The sequence below is a fragment of the Xiphophorus couchianus genome, chromosome 5 (assembly GCF_001444195.1).
Source record: "Xiphophorus couchianus chromosome 5, X_couchianus-1.0, whole genome shotgun sequence".
Classification (NCBI taxonomy): Eukaryota; Metazoa; Chordata; class Actinopteri; order Cyprinodontiformes; family Poeciliidae; genus Xiphophorus; species Xiphophorus couchianus.
In genome coordinates, this window is record NC_040232.1 from 29405338 (window position 1) to 29433213 (window position 27876).

Consider the following 27876-nt stretch of genomic DNA (forward strand, 5'->3'; position numbering starts at 1 on the left):
AGGAGCAGCACTGCTGATGTCTTCACATCCTGGCGTTTTATTACCCAGAATCCCTCAGCAGTGAGAGAACAAGTTTCTGCTGCTTTATTCTGTAATGATGTTCTGGGTTCTGTAACGGCTCGGTCCATTGGATCAGAACCAGAACTCCAAATTAACTCGTCAATAACTTACCGTCTCAACGCCACAATAAAGTACTTCCTGTTGAAGCAGAACTGCTTCCTGTCTTAATTTCCAGCAGGTTTGAAATGACGTTGATGATGATGATGATGATGATGATGAGATCTTGATCTGGTCAAAGTGAGAAACAGGAAGTGAGGCGGCGCCTGATATGATTCTCCTCTCAGACTGAAGCAGCATCAGGTTCTAATGCTGCTTCAGTTTTTCTTTGTTCAAAGCAGGGGTGTCAAACTCCAGGCCTGGAGGGCCACTGCCCTGAAACTTTTAGATGTGCCTCTGCTGCATCACACCTGAAATAATAATTAGGTCATTAAGGTTCTGGAGAACTGATCTACACAAGGAGGAGGTAATTAAGCCATTTCATTCCAGTGTTTTGTACCTGTGGCACATCTAAAAACTGCAGGACAGGGGCCTGCAGGACTGGAGTTTGACACACCTGCTGTAGGATGACTCAACAGGAAGTGCTCAGAGTTATCTTTGGACCTAAAGAGGAACGATGTGGCGTTATAGATCTAGATTTTTAGATCTAGAGGTATAGACCTAGAGTTATAGATATCATTTTACACCGTGTTCCAAATTATTATGCAAGTCATATTTTTTCTGATTTTCTTAAATGGTCAAAGTAAATGATGGTCAGTATAATTTTCAAGTCATTAACTATTACAGTATAAATCAACTTTTCCTGAACAAAGCTCCCCATGAGAACAGTTTTTTTTTTCAAAAATAAAAAACTCAAAATGTACTGTTCCAAATTATTATGCACAGCAGACTTTCTAAACACTTTATGGATCATAAAGAACTGCAAACAGTCATTCTTTGAATGCGCAGCATCACATGTACTAAAATCAAAAGCTATTTCAATCAAAAACATTTTAACAGACCGAGTTACATGTTAACATAGGACCTTCTTTGATATCACAGCACAATTCTTGATCCATTGAACTTGTGAGTTTGTGGAAAGTTTCTGCTTGAATTTCTTTGCAGGATGTCAGAAAACCTTCCCAGAGCTGCTGGTTTGATATGAACTGCATTCAGATCTTCTGCTTGAGGAAACTCCAAAGGTTCTCAATAGGGTTGAGGTCAGAGGTCAGAGGAGGATGGTGACCACACCATGAGTTTCTCCCATTTTATGCCTGTAGCAGCCAATGACACAGTGGTATTCCTTGCAGCATTCATTGTCATGCATGAGGATGATTTTGCTACTGAAGGTACGGCTCTTCTTTTTGAACCATGAAAGAAAGTGATCAGTCAGAAAGTCCATATACTTTGATGAGGTCATTTTCACACCATCAGGGACTCTGAAGGGGCCGACCAATGATTCTCTCCCTATGATTTCAGCCCAAAGCATGACTCCACCACCTCCTTGCTGACGTCACAGCCGTGTTGGGACGTGGTGGCCATCCACCACCAATCCACTACTGCGTCCATCTGGACCATCCAGGGTTGCACAGCAGTCATCAGTGATGACTTTTAAAAAAGTTTAAAAAGTGGGCTGGGCCCACTGCGACCGTTTCTGCTTGTGAGCTCTGGTTAGGGGCCCAATAGTAGGTTGATGCACCGCAAGCCTCTGGAGGATCCTCCACCTTGAGGTTCCAGAGGCACCAGCAGCTTCAAATAACTGTTTGCTGCTTGTAAGGGCATTTTAACAGCTGCTCTCTGAATCCGATGAATTTGTCTAACAGAAACCTTCTTCATTATGCCTTTATCAGTACAAACCCATCTTTGTTCTGAATCAGCCACAAATTTCCTCACAGTACGATAACGAAAATTCTTGTTTGAACCACATCTGTGGGTGGTGGTGGTTTGAGCTCACAGAACTACTCACTAAGTTTGTGGTTGATTTTTGATGATGAATCAAAAATTAACCGTGCTTTTTTGATGTTCAAAAGAGCATCGGAGCTGTGATGCTTACTGTAAGTTAAAGCAACTCACAATTCATGATAACTGAACTTAAAAGAAAACATTTAGAAAATGTGTTAAATCAACTCAATGAACTTTAATTTCTGGGTTAAAACAAAAACTAGTTTCTGGTTGACTTTACTTGTACTGTCAAAGCAGCAGAAGAGTTTCCATTTTCAAGTTTAAACTTTTTACAGAGTTGGGCACAATTGGATCAAAACACTAAGGAAAGTCACGGGGTTTTTCTCAATTGCTTTGGTGCATTTCTCTGATAAGAATTAGTTCTTAATTAATTCTCATAACTGTAGGCACCACACACCACCCCTAAACGCCTGCAGGGAATACAGAGTACAGGGGGGTACAGAGAACTGATAGATACATAAATAGATAACAAATGACAGAAAACTTTAGCTTCACTGCAGAATCTTTATTGAATTTTGCTGACTTGTTTCTTTTAATTAAATTCTTTTGATTTCTTTTTACTTTTTACTTGGACTCAACCTTGACTCCATTCACAAATGTCTCCTCCATAACGATGGTCTTTGTAATCACTGAAAAAAGTGGAGAAATAAGATTAATTTTTACTTGATTTTATTTTATTTTATTTTTTTTACAAACCCTCATACTTTATTCATGTTGAAATCTAATAGATGTTTCTTACCTTTTTTTGAGCTCGAACTGGAGCTTAAAAAAATGGAAAGACAACAATTAACACTTAATTAAATTTTACATTTACTCACTCTTTTTATTTTATTTTTATCTGTAATATTAGTGTACATGCATCTTGCCCGGCTCTCACCCGACGTCCTCCCCATCAAGCAGCCTCCTGTACTCTGAAATCTCCAACTCCAGACGGGTCTTGATGTCCAGAAGATTGCCGTACTTCAGTTCCATTTCTCTGATGTTTTCGCTCAGACTTGACAACTGAGCTTCCAGGCCTGTGACGACATCCTGCAGACCTGATAGCTGGGCAGCGTAGCGTTGCTGAGTCTCTAGCAGAGTTGCCTCTAGAGATGATTTCTGTTGGGGAAGGAGAAAAGGTTTTTGTTTAGTTTTTTCATAGTTTGGTTCAACTGCATGGGGAGGTAAACTGAATGGAGCGAAAATGTGACAAGGAAAAGTTGAGGCTTACCATACTCTGATGTGACTGCAGTTCAATCTGATATTTCTGCAGGGTGTTCTTCAGTTCTTTAATCTCAGTGTGGGATGTCTGAAGATTGGTTGTTTGTTCTGCTACACCCTTCTCCACCACTGTAATCTGGACATAATCACATGTTGTTGGAGTCCAGTGAAGCTCTGTTGGACTGAAAGGACTGCAGCTTTGTGTCTCACCTTGCTCTGGTGCCACTGCTCAAGATCCTTGCGGTTCTTGGCAATAAGAGCCTCATAGTGCTCCCTGATCTCCGTCATGATCCGGTTCAGGTCAACTTGAGAACCAGCGTCGACCTCCACGTTAACCTGGCCGCTCATCTGCTTCCTCAGCTGAGCCAAGTCCTGTAGGGGGATAAGCGTGGTGTTTATCACCTACACTGTTGGACAAATAACAGACAACTGCTAACAGGAGATGACAGCAATGCACAGAAATTTAAAGAGACAATGTGGCAGCAGTGGAAAATCCATAGAGTTACTGAGCTGTTGATTTGCTTCCGAAGATAAGATTTCTTCATTTGTTACATGCAACTAGAGAAGGGATTACACTTTAGCTATCTACTGTAAATTTCTGCTACTAATAGTTGATGTGAAACACAGTTTTATCAATCACAGAAGAGTAGTTTCTTGTTCTGTGTAGAATTGGTATAGACAAACGGGTTTTTTCCTACAGCTCTCGGTTTTCTCTACAGCTTTACCTCCTCGTGGTTCCTCTTCAGCATGATGAGCTCCTCCTTCAGAGTCTCCTGCTGACTCTCCAGATCCATTTTGCACAGAGTGAGATCATCCACAACTCGCTTCAGTCCAGCGATGTCGGCCTCTACAGCCTGCCTCATGCTGAGCTCGGTCTCATATCTGAGAAAATTTCAGAAGGAAGGACAGAACAGGTCAGAGAGGCTTCATGGCCCAGATACGAGCAGATGTTTTATGTAGGCATGGGTTCACGTTATGATGAATGAGTGAAATATTACAAGAGTTGCTAGGGAGAAAACACTCAGAAAAAACCACTCACTTCATTTTAAAGTCGTCAGCAGCCAGTTTTGAATTGTCAATTTCCAAGTAGATCCTTGAGTTGACCATGATGGCTTCTCGGATCTGAGGATAAAAAAGAGAAACATCAGGGGAAAATACACCTTTCTTTTAGTTTTTACAATTTGACATTGAGTTATACTCCAAAACTTGTAAACTTCTAAAACCGATCACACTTCTGGGTGTTTTCTCTTACCTTGTTCTGCAGATCTTCGATGGTGGCCATGTAGGCACTGTAATCATGGCTGATCACAGTTTTGCTTGTGTACCACTCTGCGATCTGCTTTTCCAGCCGTTCGTTCTCCTTCTCCAGCTTGTGCACCTTCTCCAGGTAGGAGGCCAGACGGTCGTTCAGGTTCTGAAGCGTGGCCTTCTCGTTGGCATCAACGTGGAGATCGAGATTATTGGTGTTGATGGCTCCTGAACGGGACAAGTAGTCAATCTGGCCTATGGAGATGCGAGTACCAGAACCTCCTGCTCCGCCGTAGACACTCATGGTCTTCTGACCAGTGGACCTCTGGCCAAAGGATCTGGAGGAGAGAGACATCTTGGAGAGTTTGGATCGGAACCAGCAAGAACAACTGGAGATGATCTGCAGTACAAAATACCATCGGGACTCCCTGGTTATATAGCAAAGTGGGAAGGGCCTGGAGCTTCAGGTGAAAGGAGGAATGCTGCTCACAGATAATACCGTTCACTTTGCTATGCGAAGTTTTCATCACCTTGGGTGTGGAGACAAGTGCTTAGGGGGCTGATTCCTATCTTTTCGAGTCAAACTTGTGGATCCACATTGTTGTTTTTATCACCAAAGGACTGTCATTAGATGAAACCCTTTATCATTTTCTTGTGTGCATATCTGAAAATAGATAAAGATTGGATTAATTTATGTAACATTGCAGGAGCCATTTAGCATAATGTTGAAAATGCATGCAACTTGGTGACTTATTGCCATAAAACAGATGCCAGTCGCTCCTCTGACCACCACCAGGCCAGCTGGGTGAAGTGCTTTACCCATGGACACAATAACTGAGATGGATATAGAGGGGGTTTGAACCATGAAATCACTGTTTTACGGAAAAAAAATTGTACCTCCTTGAGTCACTGAGCCACTAGGTAGTTGTGCAGAGGCTGTTCAAGCAGATGTTGAGGTGGAAACCTCAACAACAGCAGAGGTGAACCCCTGAATGTTGGGGTTCACCTTAGTGAACAAGAGGGTAGTCTCTCTCCGCCTATATGTGGAGGGGTCAGGTTCTGACTGTCGTCTGTGCTTATGAGCCAAATGGTAGGTCAGAGTATCCACCCTTTTTGGAGTCAGTAGAGTTGCTGCTGGAGAGGGCTTCACCTGGGGACAACCTTGTCCTGTTGGGGGCCTTCAACTCTCAGGTGGGCAATGAAGATGAGACCTGGAGGGGTGTGGTTACCCCCACTCTGAACCCGAGGGGTGTTTTGTTATTCAAGACGCTTGTGGTAAGAAGGAGTCAAATATGCATTTTCTTTAACTCAACTCACAATGCACTTTGTTTGAGGTTATCCTAATAATGCATGATTGCTATAGATACTTATCGGTATAGACTAAGTCCTTTGCAAGAACCAATCATATTTGTGTTGTGGCACAACCAGGGGCGGACCGGGGAGAAAAAATTGGCCCAGCAGCTCCTGACAGACTGTCCCACCTTCAACTGCTCAGCATGAATTTATTATACACATAGAAATATATATTTACATTGAAAATTTAAACCGAGCGGTCTGTAAGGAACTCCTGGGCCAATTTTTCTCCCCAGTTTGGCGCTACCCCTTAGCACAACATGTCAAGGATTCTTTGCTGTTTTCTTTCTGTAATCAATCATTTCACAACTTCAGAAAGCTGTCAAACTGATGAACAGGGTGAGGCCAAAAAGAGAAGCTCCAAGAATGTTTCTTTTCATTCCAGAAATGTTCAGCTCCTTCCACTCAGCAGAGGACGTGCCTTAATAGAACGAGCATTTTGATTAAATTAAGATAATACAGAAATAAAAGGCAGTTAGTCCCTCCAAACCAGCCTTTTTATGCAAAATGGCAGAAACCATTCAGATTTAATTTACATTTAAATTAAAGCAGAGTTTCACAAACACACTCGCCTCAAGGGCCCTTCAATCATCAAATTTTATTATCAGGACAAGCTTGCGACACAACTTCCTGCCGTTCATTTTTTTGTTGATCTTTGTTTTAACTGTGACGCCATAAAATGTTGCTCAACCTGAATCCTCCAAAGTAAAAAAAAATACTCTCAGGGTTTACTGCAGCTCCTCTAGGGGACATATGAACACATCTAATAAATCAGACCTATGCTTTCCAATGAGGCTTGTTGTTTCAGATAAAAGGAACCTTTAGAGAACAACAATCTTTATGCATGCATTACACACATTTTTTATTCAGCCACATTTATGTGTTTGAAATTTTTTTAATTGATCTGATGGAATATTGAAAGTACAATGTAGTATTTCCATGAGCTTTAGCAGATAAATAGTCATTGTATAGTTGGCAGAAATAAAGGCTTCTGAGTAATTCATCTAATGTTTTCAGTTTGCAAATTAAGTTTCTGAAATAAATGTTGTTTTCAATAATAGTGCAATACATTTCTTGACCAATGTATGTCATAAAAAATGTTTTTTTGTCTGCACCAGCTTAACAATGCATCATACTCTAATCATACTAATGCAAACACACCAATAAAATACAATCAAACTGAACTTTTCTTTGCTACAGGTATCGGTTGTCCTCTTGATATGTGCTCTGATCTGAGGAGACACTCCTAGAGCAACATTCAATAGAGAGTTTCTTTGAGGAAACATATTTGGGCCGATGCTTTTTAGATCAGTAAGGGAGGTGTTTTAGTGCCTCACTGCGTATTGAAGTGATAATAGTCTGTGTTGTCCATTTGAAGGGGCAGCTGTGGCTCAGTGGGCAGTTTTCCTCCAGTTGGAGAGTTTCTAGGTTTTATTCCAGCTTCCTCCTGTCACACGTTGATGTGCCCCTGGGCAAGGCACTTAAACCCAACTTCCATACCAATCTATGTACCAATATATAAACATGTATGCATGTGTGAGTGTGAATGGGTGAATGCAGCTCTAGTGTAAAGTGCTCTGAGTGTCCAGTATGACTGAAAAAGTGTTACATAAGTTCAGTCCGTTTACCGTTTTAACTAATTCATGAAAACACAAAAACCATTGATTGAATTTAGAAAGGTATCAGCTTGTAAAGTCATAACGCATAGTCTGTACAAATGTGCAAATTGATATATCATCAGAGAGAACTACTATTAGTAAAGGGCTGATTTTATCCTTTGCTTTGCAGACTGCACTTGATTGCAACATTAACCTTTCTTCTCTCTTCCTTCTTCACAGATCATTGACACTCCTCTCGCCTTTAGTGCTGCACTCAGAGATTCCTCAGTGTGCATCACCCACATTGTGCAATGAGAGCACATTTTTACTCTCTTATTAGCTTCTGCATGTTAAGCAATTTATGTTGGAACAGTTTGGAATCTAAATTTTAAAAATCACATTCATTTATTGGAGAAAATTAGTCGCGAGAATATCCAGCTTCTCAAACACAATATTTTTTCTAACACCACTTGCATGACAGAAGAAATATCTATGACTACAGTTATATCTTGTTTGTTCTATAATGAAATTAAATGACATCAGACCTACATCCTTGTGTCCAAGGTCAAAAAGCAAGCTGTGCTGCTGGAGCTGACAGTCCCATGGAAAGATCACTTGGAAGAAGTCTTTGGAGAGGGTGTATGATGCTGAAAGATCCGAAACACCCAATGACTCCAGGAACATCACTGACAATTTGTCCAGATGTATCAGTGGATGTAATTACACATATATCTATCTATCTGATTCACACACTAATTCAAACTACTGGACAGTAGCCACAGCTGCCCTGGGCCTGTCTGACAGAAGCGAGGCTGCTGTACCGCGTCATCGGCCTCTGAACACCACCGGCAGGCATCTTGTTCAAGAACACAACAACAGAGACGGACGGGGCAGGTTGAAAACTAGAAGAAATCCCCCAGCATGGGCCAAGTACCCCAAGAACCTATCAGGGGAAGTAATTGTGACGTGGCAAGAGGTTTGACAGACTGGTGGAGCTCTGGGACCCTCTGCTGGAAGAGATTGGGCTTGGTTGGCTTGGAGGATTTGCAAAAGCATTGCTATCTGAGGCGAGTCACACTGACGATTAGCCATGTGTCAGTTGTAGATGGAGATGGAGGTCGAATGTGGTCTGGGTCAGAGCTGGAAACATGGAAGAGTGGACAGGTCACACATTGGTGGTATGAGTGAGGAGAGTGGTGGCAGATTAGAATTATATTTTATATACATTTAAATTATCCATTTCTACTTATTCCATCTTCATCTGTGGTTGCTACCTGGTGTTATTTTGTGATTTTCATGCAATGTTTGATTCCATTAATTTCAATGAGTGCATGTTAATATGAACAAACAACATTGGGTCCAGCACACAATGGAGTGTATACTGGACCCAGTATATCATTATTTTGAAGGTCTTCCTGTTTTGTTTTTTAGGATCAATTATTAAAACACATTAGTTATTATAAGATGCATAATTTTGGATTTTATAAGGGAATTGCAGTGGACAAAATAATTTCTGACAATAACTAGTTAGTGGATCCACGGTCACTTGAAAGAAGACAAAGTTAGAGATCTGACCAGTTCTGAATGGGCCTCCATAAATCCCTGGTTCACCGCGCTCAGATTGGTTCAGATTAGTGGTGGTACTGTGAGATTGATTTAATTTGGAAAGAAAGAGAAGTGAATGATAATAATAGAGGAAACAATCATGTTTTGGTCTATATGTGTTTGACAAAAATACATTAAAAATAGTTCAGCTGCAGCTGTATTTTGGGGTTTCTTTCCATTTCTTTTTACTTGATCTGATCCACATCCGCATCAAGTCTTGGAGGAGTCGACCTATTTTCCATCCACATATGTCTCCTGCACAGTGGTGGTCTTTGTTATCACTGGAAAAAAGGGAAGAAACAAGATTTATTGACACTTTATATTCTGCAAAATGATGATAATTTAAAAACACTGAAAAGTAAAAAAATCTCTTACCTTGTTTAGAGCTGCTGTTGAAGAATAAAAAGAAAACATCAGTTCATGTTTTGTTAAATTTTTACTTTATCCACTTTTAGTTCATTATCTGTAATATTAGTTTACATGCATCTTCCTAGCTCTCACCTGTTGTCCTCCCCATCAAGCAGCCTCCTGTACTCTACAATCTCTGCCTCCAGACGGGTTGTGAGGTCCAGAAGAGTGCTGTACATCTGTCTCTTCTCCTCTAACGCAGCATTTACATCTGATATCTGAGTTTCCAGGCCCGTGACCACAACCTGGAAACCTGCCAGCTGGGCAGCGTAGCGTTGCTGAGTCTCTTGCAGAGATGCCTCGAGAGATGATTTCTGATGGAAAGGATGGATAATGAATAGATACGTTAAGTTGTGTCTTGGTAAATGATGTATCATCTTCTGGTAACAATGAAATGCAACGTTCCCTCATGGAAACCTGCATCAACTTGCTCTGTTAAAAGAACTGTGCAAGTTTTATATATTGTGCAAAGACGTTGTATTCTGTATCTGTCCTGTTTACAATGAGTTGACATTACTGCATGGAAAAGTTTCCAAATGTAGCTGGTAAAAACAACTTCAAACATCATGTACAAGCCAACAACCGCATCACTATATAGCAAAATGTACAGTTCTCTGACTGTACTGATTAGGCTTTTGTAAAAAAAAAAAAAAACAGTAAAATAGATATCTCTACTTTGTATTCTTAGTAGGATTTTAGAATAAAGTTTGCATTTTTCTTGGAAAATTAAATGCATTAACTTCAATTACATGTAAAAGTAATTTGTGATATAAATGGAACAAACTTGGTCATATAAAGGAAATCATAAAGTGAATTAATGAAGACATTATACATGCTGAATGTCAGTTTTTCTATCTCCATGGACCAATATGGGACACGTAAATGTCTCGGTTAGCGGTAGGACATACCATACTGAAATTGGACTCCAGTTCAATCTGAAGCCTCTGCATGGTGATCTTCAGGTCTTTCATCTCCAAGCGGAATCCCTCCAGACTGGTTGTTTGTTCTTCTACAACCTTCCCCTCTGAAGTCATCTGGGCAGAAAATCAACATTAACTATTATTACTACTCCAGGCGCCTCTTCATTAGTTCTTTCTATGTTGAATATGATTTTATGTCTCACTTTTTTGTGGTACCACATCTCAAGTTCCTTGCGGTTCTTGGTGATAAGAGCCTCGTAGTGCTCCCTGATCTCCGTCATGATCTGGCTCAGATCTACTGGAGAAGGAGCGTCGACCTCCACGTTAACCTGGCCGCTCATCTGCTTCCTCAGCAGAGAAATGTCCTGCAGGTGTTCAACAAATAACAGGGTTGAGTAAATGGAAGAAGACAAGAATTAAATGTGAGGAGAGGGGTGAACCCAAATGCAGTAGAGTGGCTTACTTAAAGAGAAATCTAAAGCAAAATTTCCTCTCTTTTATCAGGGGTATAAATTATGTACGATTGGGTTGGCACACCATGAAGAGAGAAGTTAGAGTGAAACAAAGTTTTCCTTCAGTAAACCGCTGCTGCCGAGACAATGGATAACTGAGAACTCAATTAATTTAACACAAATTAATTAAATTACTAGTTTTTTTCTGTTGTCTTTAAACATGGTGTAGACCAGACGTACCCGACTCTCCTTCAGAGTCTAAATCATGTAGCTTCTAGATGAAGAACACCCAAATCAAAAAGTTCAATAACCTCATCAATAAATGAAGCCATCAAGTTTTGCAGAGGCCTGGAAATGAGCCATCCTACTGATTTTATGTGTGTTGGCCACAAACATGGACACGCTGACACATCAGTAAACCTTAAAGCTGCTCTGCAAGGGACATAATTTTCTCTGCAGCTTTACCTCCTCATGGTTCCTCTTCAGCATGATGAGCTCCTCCTTCAGAGTCTCCTGCTGACTCTCCAGATCCATTTTGCACAGAGTGAGATCATCCACAACTCGCTTCAGTCCAGCGATGTCGCCTTCTACAGCCTGCCTCATGCTGAGCTCGGTCTCATATCTGAGAAAATTTCAGAAGGAAGGACAGAACAGGTCAGAGAGGCTTCATGGCCCAGATACGAGCAGATGTTTTATGTAGGCATGGGTTCACGTTATGATGAATGAGTGAAATATTACAAGAGTTGCTAGGGAGAAAACACTCAGAAAAAACAAGGAAGGGCAGAACAGGTCAGAGAGGTTTCAAGACATACTTATGGGCAGAGGTTTTCTGATTGTGATGCATGAGTGAAATGTTAGAACAGAAGATGGACGTAAACACTTAGACAAAACACTCACTTCATTTTAAAGTCATCAGCAGCCAGTTCTGAACCTTCAATCTCCAAGTTGGTCCTAGCGTTGAGTGTGGTGGCATGTCGGATCTAAGGATGAAAAGGAAACATCAGGGTAATATACACCTTTTTACAATTTGACAGAGTTATACTGAAAAGCTCATAAATTTCAGACCTACAAGGGTTGCAGCCTTCTGGGTGTTTTCTCTTACCTTGTTCTGCAGATCTTCGATGGTGGCCATGTAGGCACTGTAATCATGGCTGATCACAGTTTTGCTTGTGTACCACTCTGCAATCTGCTTTTCCAGCCGTTCGTTCTCCTTCTCCAGCTTGTGCACCTTCTCCAGGTAGGAGGCCAGACGGTCGTTCAGGTTCTGAAGCGTGGCCTTCTCGTTGGCATCAACGTGGAGATCGAGATTACTGGTGTTGATGGCTCCTGAACGGGACAAGTAGTCAATCTGGCCTACGGAGATGCGGGTGCCAGAACCTCCTGCTCCGCCGTAGACACTCATGGTCTTCTGACCAGTGGACCTCTGGCCATAGGATCTGGAGGAGAGAGACATCTTGGAGAGTTTGGATCGGAACCAGCAAGAACAACTGGAGATGATCTGCAGTACAAAACACCATCGGGACTCCCTGGTTATATAGCAAAGTGGGAAGGGCCTGGACATTCAGGTGAAAGGAGGAATGCTGCTCACAGATAATATTCTGCACTTTGCTATGCGACGTTTTCATCAACAATAGTGGGGGGGCTGATTCTTATCTTTTCAAGTCAAACTTGTGGATCCACATTTTGTTCGGTTTCTTAATGAAAAGGCGGAAAGACATCATGCTTTATCTATTTTTAGCACTGGCTTAGCTCTATCTCTAAGTGACCGCACTTCCACCGGCCGGCTCGGCTCTGTAGCAGGTATTGGGTAGTGATGGGTCCGGCAACACCGATGCGTCGGCGCATGTGTCAAACCCATAGACAAAAACCCGCGTCTGTGCGCGTATTGCTTTCAGCAAGTCACGTGACCGATACAGGAACTGTTTCGAAATGACGCTGACGCGCCAAGCTGTGTATATAAGGAAGTGAATCTGTCAACGGGATGCATTTGCCAAAAATAATTCTTGATCTTTTACGGTACAGCGTCAACTATGGAGCCTCAAGGCAAACGACAGGTTTTGTAGTTTGGGACCATTTTGATCTTACGTCAGAAAATAAATTATTGGTTGTCACTTCGTAGTTGTTTCATCCGGTTCTTTTCTGTTTCTACTCGTTCTATCTGAATCCAAATTCAGATAGATTTCTATCTCATAGATTCAGATATAAATTGACTTAGATTACTTTTATATTATGTTCTGCAGGTTAAGTGTTGCATATGTTTCTCCTTTTAAATCATACATTTCATAATTTTATTCTTAAATTACCCTCAATAAATAAAAAATCTTTAGACAGAAAAAAGGAAAATAAAGACAACCCCACTGTAAATAAATAAAAAAGACATTTCCAGCAAAACACATCCATAAAGATCTGCGTACAAAATAAATATAAAAGAAAAAATACATTTATATGAACAATATGCAGTGTCACTAAAATCTGTTTCATTTAATTAAATTCACCTCAATGCTGAGGCATTATAGGGCATCAGAATGAAGTCGCAGATACACCTGGATAAACTCAGGTATACAGCCATTCTACAAATTACTCAGTTGCTTTTTATAAACTATTTCATATAAATGTATTGTTTACTTCATTTTTTTCTACAGCAGGAGAAGTTGTGTCAAAAAAAACGGAACAGGCTAAATTTCAAAATGTTGGAAAAACTTATTTTTTTGAATGAAAATTTGTGAAAAAAAAGAAAAGAAAAAAAACCCCAGTCCACAAGCATCCTCATTCCAAACACGTTCACTTTCATTTTCATCACTTGGTACATGTTCACATTATTTATTGACTGTATCAAAGAATTTCAAATACATTTTAAATTTAACTGAAGATATGACATAATACAATATATAATATACAACAAAATACAATGACTTAAATCTTATTGTATAGTATGCTGCCCTCACAATGTGTTGCTCTTACAAAGCTAGACAGCTAGCTAACACTTGAGTTGGAAATAATCCAGTCCTTGATAGTTTTCTTGTTTTATTTTGCAACTCTTTGTTGGTTTGTTTTTCTTTTCTTTTAGTTTTTTTTTGTAAAACTGTAACAAAACACAAAAGTATACATCAGCTACAGATACAGAAAACAATTAGGCAAACATGTGACTCCCAATTCTCTCCAATTAGCTAACGATGTAGCTTTAAATATTGGTTGGGAAACATAAATCTTTTCTACAAAATATTACACAATGCTGGAATAACGATTAATAAAATGAACTTACAGACAAATAGTGTCCAAGGAACAAACGTGTCTGAAGGACAGACGAAGACACCAAGCGTACAGCTGGACGAGTTCTGCTTCACTGACCAAATTAAATTTGTAAACAATGTCCACTAGGTGTCAGTAAGGGTCCATAGTTTAACTTAAAATTTACCAACCAAACAAAACATAATGATGGAGTCAGCACATATAGACTAAGTCATCAAATCAGTCTGTCAACTACGTTGCCTGTAGGGATTTTTAATGTCCAGCAGGTGTCAGTATTCAGTGACGCAGCATCAATATAGTTTTGCTATGGGTTGAAACTATACATGACGCCTCATTTACCCATCACTACCTATTAAACTTCACTGTGATTGTTAGCCTGTCTTCCCACTACCATCTGTATTTTTGTCAGAGGTTTTATTTCTAAGGATGGTTTAGTATCTGGTGAACTTTTTAAAAAGACACTGGTTGATAGCAGCTCACTGCAGCTGCGTAGTGTCCGTCTCTAGGTAACCATGACACTTCCTGTTCACTGTTTGCAGTGAGAAGATAAATTTAACATCCCTCTGACTGTTCAAATCAGCTAATTTAAGCAGAGCTATTTCCTGACGTGTGAAGATCGCACAATAATCCACAAAGAAATAACTTTGCTAGGTTTTAAAAAATTTATGTATAACAAGAATATTGAAGAGTAAGGACATTAAACTGGCCAGTCACATTTCAGATTTGCTTTTCAAACTGTTGACCACATTGCTCTTTTACACAGGGTCAATATGTTGTAGGTATCAAATGGACATTTTAGGCTGTTTTAGATTATTTTATTTCAGGTCATACATGTTAATGATAAATCTTTAATGTAAATCAAGTAGGGTGTATCACAGGGCTCAGCGCTTGGTCCATTGCAATTAACTTTACATAAACACATATAAAATAATGTGAAAATACTATACACCAAAAGATAGGTTTTGATTTTTAAAAATTATAATTAGCTATATCCTAGCCCTCCCGCGGTCTTAGCCCGACGCTCAGGAGGAGCGCAGTAGATGTCACGGTTCTGCTTGGAGAGATCATCTCATTGCTTTGGTTTCTGTCATCATCGTCTTTTAGAGTTACTATAGAGAGAAGTGCTTACATAAAAGGTTTGTGCAACATCTGACAAGTCACTTAGTGCAAACATGAATTTTACTTATCTGGTGGGGAATCTGCAGTAGTACTCCAGGGTGTTGAGGTACTTTAACCAACAACATTTTTGCTCATCTGTGCAAAAATAGCAGCCTCAGCTAAGTTGAGCGGGGAAAACAAAACGTTTAAAATAACAGATAAAAAGGAGAAAGTTGTGCTACGAGTCCCTCCTGCTGACATGGCGATCAAATTTCCACATCACTGGATTATTGAGAAGCGCTCACGGTTCATGGAGAGGTGAGTGTGTGAACGCATACCTTATCAATTAAAACAAAACATGAATTCATAGGTTGCAAGGCACTATCAATTTAAATCCATATTTAGATGGTATAATTCATTCATGAGGAATCAGCTCCACTTAAAGCAACTAAATCATTTGTGAAATTAATGGCATGTCTCCTCATTTTTTTTAATGTAAAAGGAAAGTCAAAGAAAATTTGCAATCCTTTAATATAAATTTAATCCCAGTCTAAAATCTTAAAAACTACAGAAGCACAGAAGGTAAAAATATATTTTTTAATGTTCTGCCTTTGATACATTTTGTATCACAGTTGCACAAGAAGGAACTGCCTGACCAGCATTCTTTAAGGGCAAATAAAGCCTTCACTCCTCACTGTATCTGGCCTCACCCTGCTTATCAGTTTGACGGCTGAACAAATAGCTTCTGACAGTGAAAGGCAACTAAGCATTGTAACGATATGCTTTCAACGATATGAAAAAACACATCACAGGCACCGCAAAAAAAGGAGCTACATTGAGTGTAAACCCATAAAAACACATAAATGAAATATACTTTTGGTTTAGAGGGTTTTTAAATTTGGCGGTGCGTTTATTCCAACTAAAAACAGTTTGTTATTTTGATAAGTAAAAATACATTCGCAAAAATTTTTATCGTTTACGAACACAAACAGGTTGTACTGACAAAAATACCTCCACTTTGCTTGTGAAGAAATGTTTTACAGCATTGCCAAGAATAATTACTGCAAAGATCACAGGCGCATATTGCCCTGAAGAAACCTTTTTGAAATTCTTGAGCAAATGTCACTTAACGACAGCAAACTAACACATCGACGGCAGCAACTGCAGCAGTTGTTGCAGTGAAAGCTTGTTGTCAGACAGCTTTAGGTGAATATTTAGCTGGATATTTGTACTACTTTTTACAATGAAAGCAAAAGCCATCAATATTAAAAGATTTCCATTTTAGAAAGATTTCATTTCATCCGTTTAGTAAAAATGTTGCTATACTTTAAAAAAAAAAGTCTATGTCTGTGTCACCGCAAAATGTGTGTAATAGTTTTTATAACTACCTTTCATATAAATGTTAATATCTGCAGTCTAAGCTGTTCACACACCAATAAATGTAATTTATATTGAACTTTTTTTTTTTGCTAAAGCTGCTAAAGCTTGTGTGTTACCCTTTGATAATAAGCAGTGGAAGCAAAAAGTGTGGTAGGTGAGAATATTACATCCGATGAGCAACTTAAAACTTGAAAGCGCCATTTTCATTCTGTTATCACCAGATTAGATTTTGGTATAGTTCTAAAGACTTTCTTAAAGATGTTTCTCAAAGCCTGCGTGTCCAAAATAACTGCAGCTGCCATGTCCTCCACCCCTGGGTCCACTTTTCACAGAGGTGAAACTGTCATGATCTGTGTTTTTCTGTGTTTATTTAGAGTTTTCTGTGTCCTTAAGTCTCTTCGTTGTCCTGTCCTCCCCTTGATTGTTCCCAGGTGTGTCTCGTTTCTATGATTACCCTTCCATGTATTTAACTCCACCTGTGTTCTTTGTTCCTCGTCGGGTCCTCGTCAATGTTAGCTTCTGTGTCGTCAGTGTTTCCATGTGCCTGCTGCTCGTTGTTTGGATTAAGTTTTCTCATTAAATCTTCATATTCATCATACCTGGGTCCGCTGCATCTGCCTCACCACCTCACACCACACCGCTTCATGACAGTAGGACCCGACCAGACCGAACGGTGAGGAAGCAGCTATTATGGACTCAGCTGGATTAAGGAGATTTCCTCCTAAAGGGCAGAGCGGCCCGAGGCGGAGGTCTGGCAGGGAGGACAGGGAGCTGGCTGAAGCCCTTGCCGACTTGCAGCGGGAGCTTTTCCGGGGGACAAGACTGGTGTTGGCACCCCCCGGATACGGCCCCCGTCGATTCCTCTGTCCGGGACGTCAGCGACGTGAGCCGCCGGTGGACCCGGCCCCTCGTCGCTTTCCGGAGCAGCCACCTCCATGGTCGGCTCGGAGACAGCGACGTGAGCCGCCGGTGGATCCGGCCCCTCGTCATTTTCCGGAGCAGCCACCTCCGCGACCAGCTCGGAGACAGCGACGTGAGCCGCCGGTGGATCCGGCCCCTCGTCGCTTTCCGGAGCTACCCCCGCCGCAGCCGGTTCCCAGGCTTCGTCCCGGCTCGTCCCCGCAGCCGCTTCCGAGGCTTCGCTGCGGCTCGCCCCCGCAGCCGGCCCCGAGGCTTCGCTGCGGCTCACCTCCAGCCGGCGCACCGGAGGCCGAATCAGCCGGCGTTCCAGCCGGCGCACCGGAGGCAGAATCAGCCGGCGTTCCAGCCGATGTTACTTCCGAGACTCCCAGTGTTCCTTCCGAGACCCAGACTCCCAGTGTTCCTTCCGAGACCCAGACTCCCAGTGTTCCTTCCGAGACCCAGACTCCCAGTGTTCCTTCCGAGACCCAGACTCCCAGCGTTCCTTCCGAGACCCAGACTCCCAGCGTTCCAACCGAGACCCACTACGTTCCCTCCGAGACCCCGACTCCCGAGACCCCCAGTGTTCCTTCCGAGACTCCCAGTGTTCCTCCAGAGACCCTGACCTCCTGCGTTCCTACCCTGACCTTCTGCGTTCCACCCGAGACCCTGACCCTCTGCGTTCCACCCGAGACCCTGACCCTCTGCGTTCCACCCGAGACCCTGACCCTCTGCGTTCCACCCGAGACCGAGACCCCCTGTGCTCCGACCGAGACCCCCTGTGCTCCGACCGAGACCCCATGTTCTCCACCAGAGACCCTGCCTCGGGGGGCTCGTCGTCGCCGTCTGTGGGCGGCCCCCGGGGCTCATCATCGCCACCTCCAGGGCCGCGGACGGCCGCTGGACCGCCTCCTGGGGTCCCGCCTCCTGGGGTCCCGCCTCCGGGGTTCCAGCCTCCAGCGCCACGGACGGCCGCCGGACCGCCTCCGTGGTTCCCGCCTCCGGGGTCCCCGCCTCCAGCGCCGCGGACGGCCGCCGGACCGCCTCTGCGGTTCCCGCCTCCAGCACCACGGACGGCCGCCGGACCGCCTCCGTGGTTCCCGCCTCCAGCGCCGCGGACGACCGCCGGACCACCTCCGTGGTTCCCGCCGCCGCGGACGACCGCCGGACCACCTCCGTGGTTCCCGCCGCCGCGGACGACCGCCAGACCACCTCCGTGGTTCCCGCCTCCTTTGCCTCCGCCCACCCTGTGGGTTGTTTTTTGTTGTTTATGGACTCTTGGCCCTTGTTTTTCCGCCCACGATGGTGGGTTGTTTTTTGTTGGTTTGGACTCTGGCCCACCGTCCGGCACCCCTCCACCCACCCTTGTTGGGTTTTTTGGGTTTTTTTTTTTTCTTGGGCGTCTTGGTAGCCGCCCTTGAGGGGGGGGTACTGTCATGATCTGTGTTTTTCTGTGTTTATTTAGAGTTTTCTGTGTCCTTAAGTCTCTTCGTTGTCCTGTCCTCCCCTTGATTGTTCCCAGGTGTGTCTCGTTTCTATGATTACCCTTCCATGTATTTAACTCCACCTGTGTTCTTTGTTCCTCGTCGGGTCCTCGTCAATGTTAGCTTCTGTGTCGTCAGTGTTTCCATGTGCCTGCTGCTCGTTGTTTGGATTAAGTTTTCTCATTAAATCTTCATATTCATCATACCTGGGTCCGCTGCATCTGCCTCACCACCTTACACCACACCGCTTCATGACAGAAACTGTCACTGGCATGTGTCAATTCTGTCACTATACGAGCAGCTGGAAGACCAAAATATTTTTAATATATATTTATTGTAAAGTACTGACTTGAGTTTGCCACTGATGAGAAAAACATACATGTTTGTACCTTTACCATGCCCTTTAGGAACAAGAAAATGTGGATTTACAAGTTTGACTTGATGGTGGACAAATGAACCCCTACCCCGTGATCGCCACACCCATGGCAAAGAAGGGATTAGATAGAAGAGGGGTAATCTGCCAAATGCATTCCTCCTTTCATGTGAAGCTCCAGGCCCTTCCCACTTTGCTGCTATATAACCAGGGAGTCCCTATGGTGTTTTGTACTGCAGATCATCTCCAGTTGTTCTTGCTGGTTCAGATCCAAACTCTCCAAGATGTCTCTCTCCTCCAGATCCTTTGGCCAGAGGTCCACTGGTCAGAAGACCATGAGTGTCTACGGCGGAGCAGGAGGTTCTGGCACCCGCATCTCCGTAGGCCAGATTGACTACTTGTCCCGTTCAGGAGCCATCAACACCAATAATCTCGATCTCCACGTTGATGCCAACGAGAAGGCCACGCTTCAGAACCTGAACGACCGTCTGGCCTCCTACCTGGAGAAGGTGCACAAGCTGGAGAAGGAGAACGAACGGCTGGAAAAGCAGATCGCAGAGTGGTACACAAGCAAAACTGTGATCAGACATGATTACAGTGCCTACATGGCCACCATCGAAGATCTACAGAACAAGGTAAGAGAAAACACCCAGAAGGCTGCAACCCTTGTAGGTCTGATGGAACCACATGTTGTCTCTGTGAAGGTGCCACGTTATAAGATTTTTAGTTGTCTTTCAAAGTGTGCGGTTAAGAAATTTTAATTACTATCATAACAAATTCAGGCCTCAATGGAGGGTTGATGTTCACAGTGACTCATTTATCAGTCCTTGTTTAATGGCTAATTTTAATCATGAGTTACATTCTAAATTCATGATTAAATTAACTTAAACTTTATTTTAAAAGTTAAGTCAATATAATCAAACCATATTTGTGGATGAAGCACAATACTCCTTCTGCTCTTTGTCATCAGGTAACACTAAGAAACAAAAAAAAAGATATGCTCACCTTTATTGAACAGCATTCCTGATTTTTTTTTTCCATCCTCAGATCCGAGAAGCCACCATGGTCAACGGAAGTACCTACTTGGAGATTGACAATTCAAAACTGGCTGCTGATGACTTTAAAATGAAGTGAGTGTTTTCTCTAAGTGTTTACTTCCAGCTCCTGCTGTGACATTTTGCTAATGCATCACAACGTAACGTGAACTCATGCCATACAGAAAATGTCTTCTGCCTGAAACCTCTCTGACCTGTTCTGCCCTTCCTTATCAGATATGAGACCGAGCTCAGCATGAGGCAGGCTGTAGAGGCCGACATCGCTGGGCTGAAGAGAGTTGTGGATGATCTCACTATGTGCAAAATGGATCTGGAGAGTCAGCAGGAGTCTCTGAAGGAGGAGCTCATCATGCTGAAGAGGAACCACGAGGAGGTAAAGCTGCAGAGAAAACAGAGCCTGTGACAAAGAAACAAGTTCGACGACTTTGGGGTGCCTGATAAGTCAACATGTCTGTCCACACCAGGCCTAAACAGAAGCTGGACTGGCCCGATCCGACTATGATTAATTAATGCTGGTTGCAAATCATCTATCCGCACCTATTTACTTTACTAGTAACCTTAGTTTGACTCATATATCTGTTGTGTGCTAAAGATAAAACACATTACTTCTTCCTCGCCCCAGATAAAACAGATGGAATATTACTTTAGGCTGCATTTAAATGAAAGAACTGGCGGCATTTATGTTGTTCCTGGGTCTGCCCTTTGCTCTCTTCACATACCCATATGTTGTTCTCTTCCTGTAAGATTATTTAATTCTCCTACAGGACTTGGCTCAGCTGAGGAAGCAGATGAGCGGCCAGGTTAACGTGGAGGTCGACGCTGGTTCTCAAGTTGACCTGAACCGGATCATGACGGAGATCAGGGAGCACTATGAGGCTCTTATTGCCAAGAACCGCAAGGAACTTGAGCAGTGGCACCAGAGCAAGGTGAGACACAAAGCTGCAGTCCTTTCAGTCCAACAGAGCTTCACTGGACTCCAACAACATGTGATTATGTCCAGATTACAGTGGTGGAGAAGGGTGTAGCAGAACAAACAACCAATCTTCAGACATCCCACACTGAGATTAAAGAACTGAAGAACACCCTGCAGAAATATCAGATTGAACTGCAGTCACATCAGAGTATGGTAAGCCTCAACTTTTCCTTGTCACATTTTCGCTCCATTCAGTTTACCTCCCCATGCAGTTGAACCAAACTATGAAAAAACTAAACAAAAATTTTTTCTCCTTCCCCAACAGAAATCATCTCTAGAGGCAACTCTGCTAGAGACTCAGCAACGCTACGCTGCCCAGCTATCAGGTCTGCAGGATGTCGTCACAGGCCTGGAAGCTCAGTTGTCAAGTCTGAGCGAAAACATCAGAGAAATGGAACTGAAGTACGGCAATCTTCTGGACATCAAGACCCGTCTGGAGTTGGAGATTTCAGAGTACAGGAGGCTGCTTGATGGGGAGGACGTCGGGTGAGAGCCGGGCAAGATAAAGAGAACTTTATGAGTAAGATTAAATAAACATGAAGTAATCATTTCATTTTTTTTTTCCTTTTCAAATAGCAGCTCTAGACAAGGTAAGATGAATTTTCTTCTAAATTTGCCATTTAAGTATTCTAATCTTTAAGAACATCAATTTGTTTATAAATCCTGCTTGTCTTTTTGCAGTGGTCACAAAGACCATCGTTGTGGAGGAGACAATTGTGGATGGAAAGGTGGTGTCTTCCTCGTCTTCCTCTAAAGTGGTGGATTAAAAATATTATAAAGCTCAAGCAAAATTTAATAAAGGTCTTGCAGTTAAATTACATTTTCTTGTGTGTTTTTGTTATATATATATATATATATACACATTTAAACAGCAGTTTTAGCAGTTTTCTTTTCATACAAACTGGGACAAAATATCATAGTTATATTAGAAAAGACTATTTAGATCTGCTTCCTTTTCCACACCTAGCCTTGGTATTTATCTTTTCATGATTAAAACCACAAAGATTCACTAGCTAAAGACGCATGCTTCTGTATTTGCTACAGACAGTAGTTTTGGGTTTCTTTAAAAAAGATTATTATTGTTATAACACAGTTTTTTATGATTGCTAAAACATTCAAGTAAAAACCAAGCCAATTAGCAAAATGCCACCCCAGATTTGCACAAATATTACCACATTAAGAACTTCACATTTCTATTGTAAAACCCCCAAAACACTTAAACAACTTTTAAATTAAAATTGATCATTTGAATTTATTTATTATAGGGACAGTGGATATTGATAACATTTCTGTCAAAATGCCAGTTAATTTAAATGCAATTTTTCACTTGCAGTTCTTAGACACCCTAAGAAATTAGAAGTAGAACTATAAATTTACAAAACCAAAATTCTTTTCCATCTTATTTTATTCATTTAATTATAGACAATTATACACTAGAATACGAGATGCGATGTTTTTTGTGTTATAGCGGCTTTGCTAATTATCAACACCTGACTATAGGAGGTTTTTGAAGAATAAGAAAAGAAAGGGGGATAAAATGAAGAAAAATTAAAAAAAAGCAGAATGACCAGTACTAAAAGGACATTCATTACGTTTTCCCATGTAAGCAGCTTTGCCCAGGCTTAAGCTATTGCTTTTGGGCACTATTACAGATGCTAATGTGTGTCTTTAGCTTTAGCTCAGTGGTAAAAGAGTTCCAGAGTTTGGGAGCCTAAAAGACTGCATCTGTTAGACAAACATCAGTCAGAAACAATTTGCACAACCGAGACACGGTGACAGCAGAGGGCAGCAAAAGCAAGTCTAATAGTAGAGGCAAAAGCAAGTCTAATAGTAGAGGTATGTCTTATAGAAATGTTTTGGCTGCTGCTTTCTGGCTATAAAGTAATTACGCAGCTCGGTGTTGCGCCACAATCTGATAGGGAGAAATCAGGCGCAACCCCAAGGAGTGAACCCAGCCTGCTTGTGTCTTGATGAATTGTTTCAAATGTCTTTTTTGGTTGTTTAGTTCTTATAGATAAACTATACAGCAATAAGACATGGTTATATGCCCAAGGTTACAACAAAGGTTTGTCTAATTTATCATTTTCTCTCCCTTGGAATGTTCTCTGCGTCAAAGTGTCAGATTTACGTGTTTCGTCATTTGTCATAAATATTTCCTCCTCCCATCTAAATTCCTAACGAGAATATAGCAGTGAACGTTTTCTTTTCACATATTGTCTATAGGCTTTCTTAGACTTAGAGGAACTGTGATTCTGTGTGCGACTCAATAAATAGTGCTGTGGGGTTCTATTAATTTGATTAAATTCAGAAACGTCATGTTTGAAAAACTAAAGCACAGATCTTGTGAACTATATCTGAAGGCATTCAGTGTCACATTGAAAAACGCCCAAAGATAGAGTATGTAACTTATTTTTAAAAAAACACTATTCTATTGTTATAACTGTCACTGTGACAGTATGATATGAGACAAATAATCTGTGAAAAGATTGAGCTCTTCTGACCTCCCCTGAGAAATGCACCGTCCCTGTCAAAAACAACCAAGCAGTGCCAGGAGGAATATCTTAGCGCTGTCAATACCCCTCTTTTATGAGATGCTCATTCTGCTAATAGTGGAGAAACAATGTTCCAGGAAAACAGTTTATCCGCTATTTTCTGTGGCTATGCTAACTAGCTTCAGCATTCACAGCAGGCTTCATTGTAGAGTAGCAGGAGGAATAGCAAGGAGGAGGTTGGGAGAAGCGCATACACATGGATGATGTGAGCAGGAGCAGTGTATTTCTTCAGATGGCAGCAGGTCCACAGGGAGAGGGCATAGAGTTATAGAGTTATGACAGTGACAGTTTTAATAAAAATGTGAAAGAACATATTTGTTCATAAAAATGTCATTCAGGTACAACCTACAATCAAACTACAGCTCGACCGCTCACATTCCTGCGTCCTCTGCAGAAGGTCAGAACATAATGCCTGTATTATTTGGTACTGAATATAAACAATAACAAAGAGAGACTGAAATCAATCTGGATCGACAGAAATTGACAGAGACATACGTTTCCTGTAATTTTCTGTCAATTTTAAAACACTAAAAGGATAAAGTCACTGGCAAAGCAACAAAGAAAATTACTGTTTTCTATCACCTTGTTGATTTTAAACTCATCCCTGACGGGTGTTTTTGTACAGACTCATCATCTCGAGAAGAGGGATAAATGTGTTTAAAGACTCAATAACTTTCTTTTTAAATGTGTTATTATAGGATTTATTTTTCTTCCAACATATGATTTAATTGAGCCTGGAAGCTTTGCGGTGAGCGATTATGATTATACTGGAGTACTGCAAAATATATATATATATATATTTTACTTCAGGACACTGAACAGGGCAACTCATAAGAAATTGTTACTCAAGGAGGTTTTTATAAACTAATATCTATGTTTTCAAGCAGATAAATTTCAAGTTGATCTACTTTTTTTTTTATTAGAGGCTGATCCTTTAAGTCTGAAGATGTTGTGACAGAATACAAGACACAATTCCCATGTTACAGCGCTATAAAGCTGCCTGGTGATAGTATATTAATGAAAACATAAATTACATTATCAAGAATTACAAAGACGCAGACAGGATAGAGTGATAGAGGCTTTTATTGCGTTGGTGTTATATGAAGGAAGCAGTTCTGATCCAGATGGTGACGTGACCTTCAGCTGCGGTTCCTCGTGTCTTCCGTGTGTCTCAAGTCATCAGGAGGTTGTTGAGGAAACCACCTTGCCGTCCTTAATCTCCTCTGTGACCACGATGACCTTCTTCACCGTGCTGCTTTCTTTACTGCCAATGCTACAAGGACACAAAGACAATCAGCGCTTGTATAAAGATAAATGTGAGGCTTTTGTTTAGTTTTTGATTAAATGTCAGATTGTCTTTTTTTTCCCCACTAACCTGCCCTCTCCATCCAGCAGCCTCCTGTATTCTGCGATCTCCATCTCCAGCCTCGTCTTGATGTCGAGCAGCATCTGGTACTCTTGGCTTTGTCGTTCCATGTCGGCACGCAGCTGTGTCAGCTGTGTCTCCAGAGATGTCACCTGCATCTGGAGCCCTTGGAGCTTCATAGAGTACCGGGACTCTGTTTCAGCTAACGTGCCCTCCAGACCCGCTTTCTGATGAGGAGAGAGGAGGATACATACATTTGCCAAAAGCAGAACAATAGCATTTTGTTCATGGGAACAGAAGCAAAGCCAGGTCAGGGTAACTTACCATGCTGTATTGTGACTGGAGCTCAATTTCCAGGCCTTGTAATGTGCGCCGGAGCTCAGAGATCTCTGTCTTGGTTGTCTGCAGAGTTTCTGTGCTCACCACCATCTCTTTGTTGAGCGTCTCTGTCTGCAGATATGGGAAAACATCAGAGTCATGAATCATATCACACTTTTAAACTTCTGTTGACCATTGGGTTCAGTGACCATGGCCACCTTGAAATCAAGAATCTGCAAATACCGAACCGTAAATAGACTGGTGTCCGCTGAACTTCTCAGAGAGAAGAACCAAGTCTCACCTTCGAGTCGAACCAGGACTGGAGTTCCCTCTGGTTCTTGGCGGCCACGCCTTCATACTGCTCACGGATCTCAGCCATGATCTTGGTCAGGTCTACCTGCGGCTTTGCATCCACCTCCACATTGATCTGGCCACTCATCTGGTTCCTCAGAGCCTCCATTTCCTGCATAATCACAACGCATGTGCTGTTGAGTTGGGTTTCTGTGGATTTTATGCTACCTTTCAGACAGCATGCGGATGTAGACTTGCTCCTGTTCTGGACGCACCTCCAAATGGTTCTTTTTGAGGAAGATCAGTTCTTCCTTGAGACCCTCTATCTGCATCTCCAGGTCAGATCTGGCTAACGTGAGCTGATCCAGCACTCTCTTCAACTCAGCAATGTCTGCCTCCACTGATGTACGCATGCTTAGCTCGTTTTCATACCTGCGGGGCAGTAAAAAACACACATCATCTTCTAGGGACTTCTTCCAATTGTACGAACACACCCAGGCTTAAGCTCCTGTTCTTACTTGGTTCTGAAGTCGTCTGCTGCCAACTTTGCATTCTCGTGGGCCAAGAAGACGGTTCCATTATCACAAATAGCTTTCTGGATCTGCAGGATGAAGAAGCAACTCCCAATATTGACTGCCAGTGATCTATTTGACACATTCAGGATGGAAAATCCTGTTTTTAATTAGAACTAGAAAGTCATGCAACGTACCTTTCCCTGCAGGTCAGCGATGGTGGCCAAGTAAGCAGAGTAGTCCCGGGAAGCGGGGCCGGTCTTTTTGTCCAAGTACTGTCGGATCTTCAGCTCCAGCTCGGCGTTGGCGCTCTCCAGTTTGCGCACCTTCTCGAGGTAAGAGGCCAGACGGTCATTCAGGTTCTGCATGGTGGCTTTCTCGTTGGCTCCAACGTTGATGTCCATTCCTCCGCCGGCCCCGAAGCCTGCACCACCCCCGAAGCCCGCTCCACCGCCGAAACCTGACCCCCCTCCCATCCCATAGCTTCCACCCCCAAACCCACCAGAGGAGATGGAGATCTTCGCTCCACTCCCACCTGCTCCCCCATAAACACTGGAAGCGTACTGCCTCTGCATTCGGGCTCCACCCAAGCTTCCACCACCTAAGTTGCGTCCAGAGTAGCCGCTGGACATGCTAATTCTTGATACGCTGCTCATTGTTGAAGCTGCTCAGGAGGTCTGCCTGCTCGAGAGGGAAGGAGGTGGCTGAGATGCACAACGCTGCTGCTGCCTCCTTTTTATGCTGTACGCCCCTACTGCCAACATGGGTGGAGCCCACAGGATGACTGATGGCAAGAACATTATCTAAAATGGGTGCAGAGTCCAACCCTTCATGCACCAACTTCAGACTCTGTTTTATTTATGCCACAGTACAGAACTAGATATTTTTAAAGAAAAATTTACAAGCTGAAAATTAGTTTTAAAAACTAACCCAAGACACACTAATTTCATGAGACAGTGTTTGTTTTTATTAAAACAATGCTCATATGTCAACATTTCTTGTGTCTGCAACAGGTTGAGTAAAAGAGCCACACCCATCATTGTGTGTTTGCTTTCACCTCGGAGAGGTTTTTAAGTCCTGCTAAGATCCTCTCAGGTAAAAGCAACTTCCTTTGATTTTCTGCAATAGCTAACATGCAGCCGGACAAACAAACACACAGCGCAGCCCAAACCAGCTTTGTTGCCAAGACGCTAATCAGAACAAACACAAGAAAATGGATGAGCTTGGCTTCTGTCCGATACATTTTCACGTTACATTCAGAAAAACTTTCTTTTAAAATCGTCTAGGATAAGTTGCACATCTTACATTTCAGTCTCCTTTTGTTCTGCAGCAGCCTGCAGGGTTTTTTCCTCCTGCAACTCTCTCTGGCTTTATTCAATACTTGGCTCACCATGGATTTAACTGCCTGTTATTTTCTTGGACTGAAGTCCTGGCATGCCCGTCATAACCCGAAAGAGAACAAGCTCTCGCTTGTTTGCTTCTTTACATCCTGAAGGGTTTCATAATATCCCCCCGAAGATTTAACCAAACTGTCTCACAGAAA

General features: G+C 42.3%; 4 protein-coding genes across 6 annotated transcripts; 1 reads left to right on the plus strand and 3 right to left on the minus strand.

Moving 5' to 3' along the window:
- Positions 1 to 2488: 2488 nt before the first annotated feature.
- Positions 2489 to 4830, minus strand: LOC114145001 (keratin, type I cytoskeletal 13-like). 2 transcript variants are annotated; one of them, XM_028018309.1, is made up of 8 exons: positions 4451 to 4830; positions 4238 to 4320; positions 3924 to 4080; positions 3409 to 3570; positions 3209 to 3334; positions 2876 to 3096; positions 2738 to 2754; positions 2489 to 2627 (listed from the first exon to the last, which is right to left on the minus strand). In XM_028018309.1, exons 1-8 carry the CDS (start codon positions 4799 to 4801, stop codon positions 2563 to 2565), a joined length of 1182 nt encoding a protein of 393 aa, XP_027874110.1. In that variant the 5' UTR covers positions 4802 to 4830; the 3' UTR covers positions 2489 to 2562. The 2 variants fall into 2 exon arrangements, with proteins under 2 accessions (XP_027874110.1, XP_027874109.1); XM_028018308.1 differs by having other exon boundaries at positions 2738 to 2760.
- Positions 4831 to 9191: 4361 nt separating this feature from the next.
- On the minus strand, positions 9192 to 12358 carry LOC114145006 (keratin, type I cytoskeletal 50 kDa-like). The gene is made up of 8 exons (XM_028018315.1): positions 11885 to 12358; positions 11680 to 11762; positions 11248 to 11404; positions 10534 to 10695; positions 10319 to 10444; positions 9504 to 9724; positions 9378 to 9391; positions 9192 to 9283 (listed from the first exon to the last, which is right to left on the minus strand). Exons 1-8 carry the CDS (start codon positions 12341 to 12343, stop codon positions 9234 to 9236), a joined length of 1272 nt encoding a protein of 423 aa, XP_027874116.1. The 5' UTR covers positions 12344 to 12358; the 3' UTR covers positions 9192 to 9233.
- Positions 12359 to 19478: 7120 nt separating this feature from the next.
- On the plus strand, positions 19479 to 22114 carry LOC114145007 (keratin, type I cytoskeletal 13-like). 2 transcript variants are annotated; one of them, XM_028018316.1, is made up of 8 exons: positions 19479 to 19901; positions 20314 to 20396; positions 20538 to 20694; positions 21086 to 21247; positions 21322 to 21447; positions 21560 to 21780; positions 21871 to 21884; positions 21976 to 22114. In XM_028018316.1, exons 1-8 carry the CDS (start codon positions 19551 to 19553, stop codon positions 22059 to 22061), a joined length of 1200 nt encoding a protein of 399 aa, XP_027874117.1. In that variant the 5' UTR covers positions 19479 to 19550; the 3' UTR covers positions 22062 to 22114. The 2 variants fall into 2 exon arrangements, with proteins under 2 accessions (XP_027874117.1, XP_027874118.1); XM_028018317.1 differs by having other exon boundaries at positions 19551 to 19901; positions 21874 to 21884.
- A 2797-nt stretch (positions 22115 to 24911) lies between these two features.
- LOC114145004 (keratin, type I cytoskeletal 13-like) lies at positions 24912 to 27054 on the minus strand. Its single transcript, XM_028018313.1, has 7 exons — positions 26531 to 27054; positions 26340 to 26422; positions 26097 to 26253; positions 25832 to 25993; positions 25537 to 25662; positions 25222 to 25439; positions 24912 to 25119 (listed from the first exon to the last, which is right to left on the minus strand). The coding sequence occupies exons 1-7, from the start codon at positions 26987 to 26989 to the stop codon at positions 25026 to 25028; spliced, it is 1299 nt and encodes a 432-aa protein (XP_027874114.1). The 5' UTR covers positions 26990 to 27054; the 3' UTR covers positions 24912 to 25025.
- Between the last annotated feature and the right edge of the window lie 822 nt (positions 27055 to 27876).

Excerpts from the sequence above, each read along its gene's own strand:
- LOC114145007 (XM_028018316.1), top strand. The coding sequence starts at position 19,551 with ATGTCTCTCTCCTCCAGATCCTTTGGCCAGAGGTCCACTGGTCAGAAG. Across the intron at positions 19,902-20,313 it reads TCGAAGATCTACAGAACAAG|ATCCGAGAAGCCACCATGGT; the intron begins GTAAGAGAAAAC and ends TTCCATCCTCAG. Across the intron at positions 21,248-21,321 it reads AGCAGTGGCACCAGAGCAAG|ATTACAGTGGTGGAGAAGGG; the intron begins GTGAGACACAAA and ends GATTATGTCCAG.
- LOC114145006 (XM_028018315.1), bottom strand. The coding sequence starts at position 12,343 with ATGTCCAGGCCCTTCCCACTTTGCTATATAACCAGGGAGTCCCGATGG. Across the intron at positions 11,763-11,884 it reads TCGAAGATCTGCAGAACAAG|ATCCGACATGCCACCACACT; the intron begins GTAAGAGAAAAC and ends TTTCATCCTTAG. Across the intron at positions 10,445-10,533 it reads AGATGTGGTACCACAAAAAA|ATGACTTCAGAGGGGAAGGT; the intron begins GTGAGACATAAA and ends TTTTCTGCCCAG.
- LOC114145001 (XM_028018308.1), bottom strand. The coding sequence starts at position 4,801 with ATGTCTCTCTCCTCCAGATCCTTTGGCCAGAGGTCCACTGGTCAGAAG. Across the intron at positions 4,321-4,450 it reads TCGAAGATCTGCAGAACAAG|ATCCGAGAAGCCATCATGGT; the intron begins GTAAGAGAAAAC and ends TTTTATCCTCAG. Across the intron at positions 2,761-2,875 it reads CTTGATGGGGAGGACGTCGG|CTCCAGTTCGAGCTCAAAAA; the intron begins GTGAGAGCCGGG and ends CATTTTTTTAAG.
- LOC114145004 (XM_028018313.1), bottom strand. The coding sequence starts at position 26,989 with ATGAGCAGCGTATCAAGAATTAGCATGTCCAGCGGCTACTCTGGACGC. Across the intron at positions 26,254-26,339 it reads GCAGACGACTTCAGAACCAA|GTATGAAAACGAGCTAAGCA; the intron begins GTAAGAACAGGA and ends ACTGCCCCGCAG. Across the intron at positions 25,440-25,536 it reads TCCAGTCACAATACAGCATG|AAAGCGGGTCTGGAGGGCAC; the intron begins GTAAGTTACCCT and ends TCTCCTCATCAG.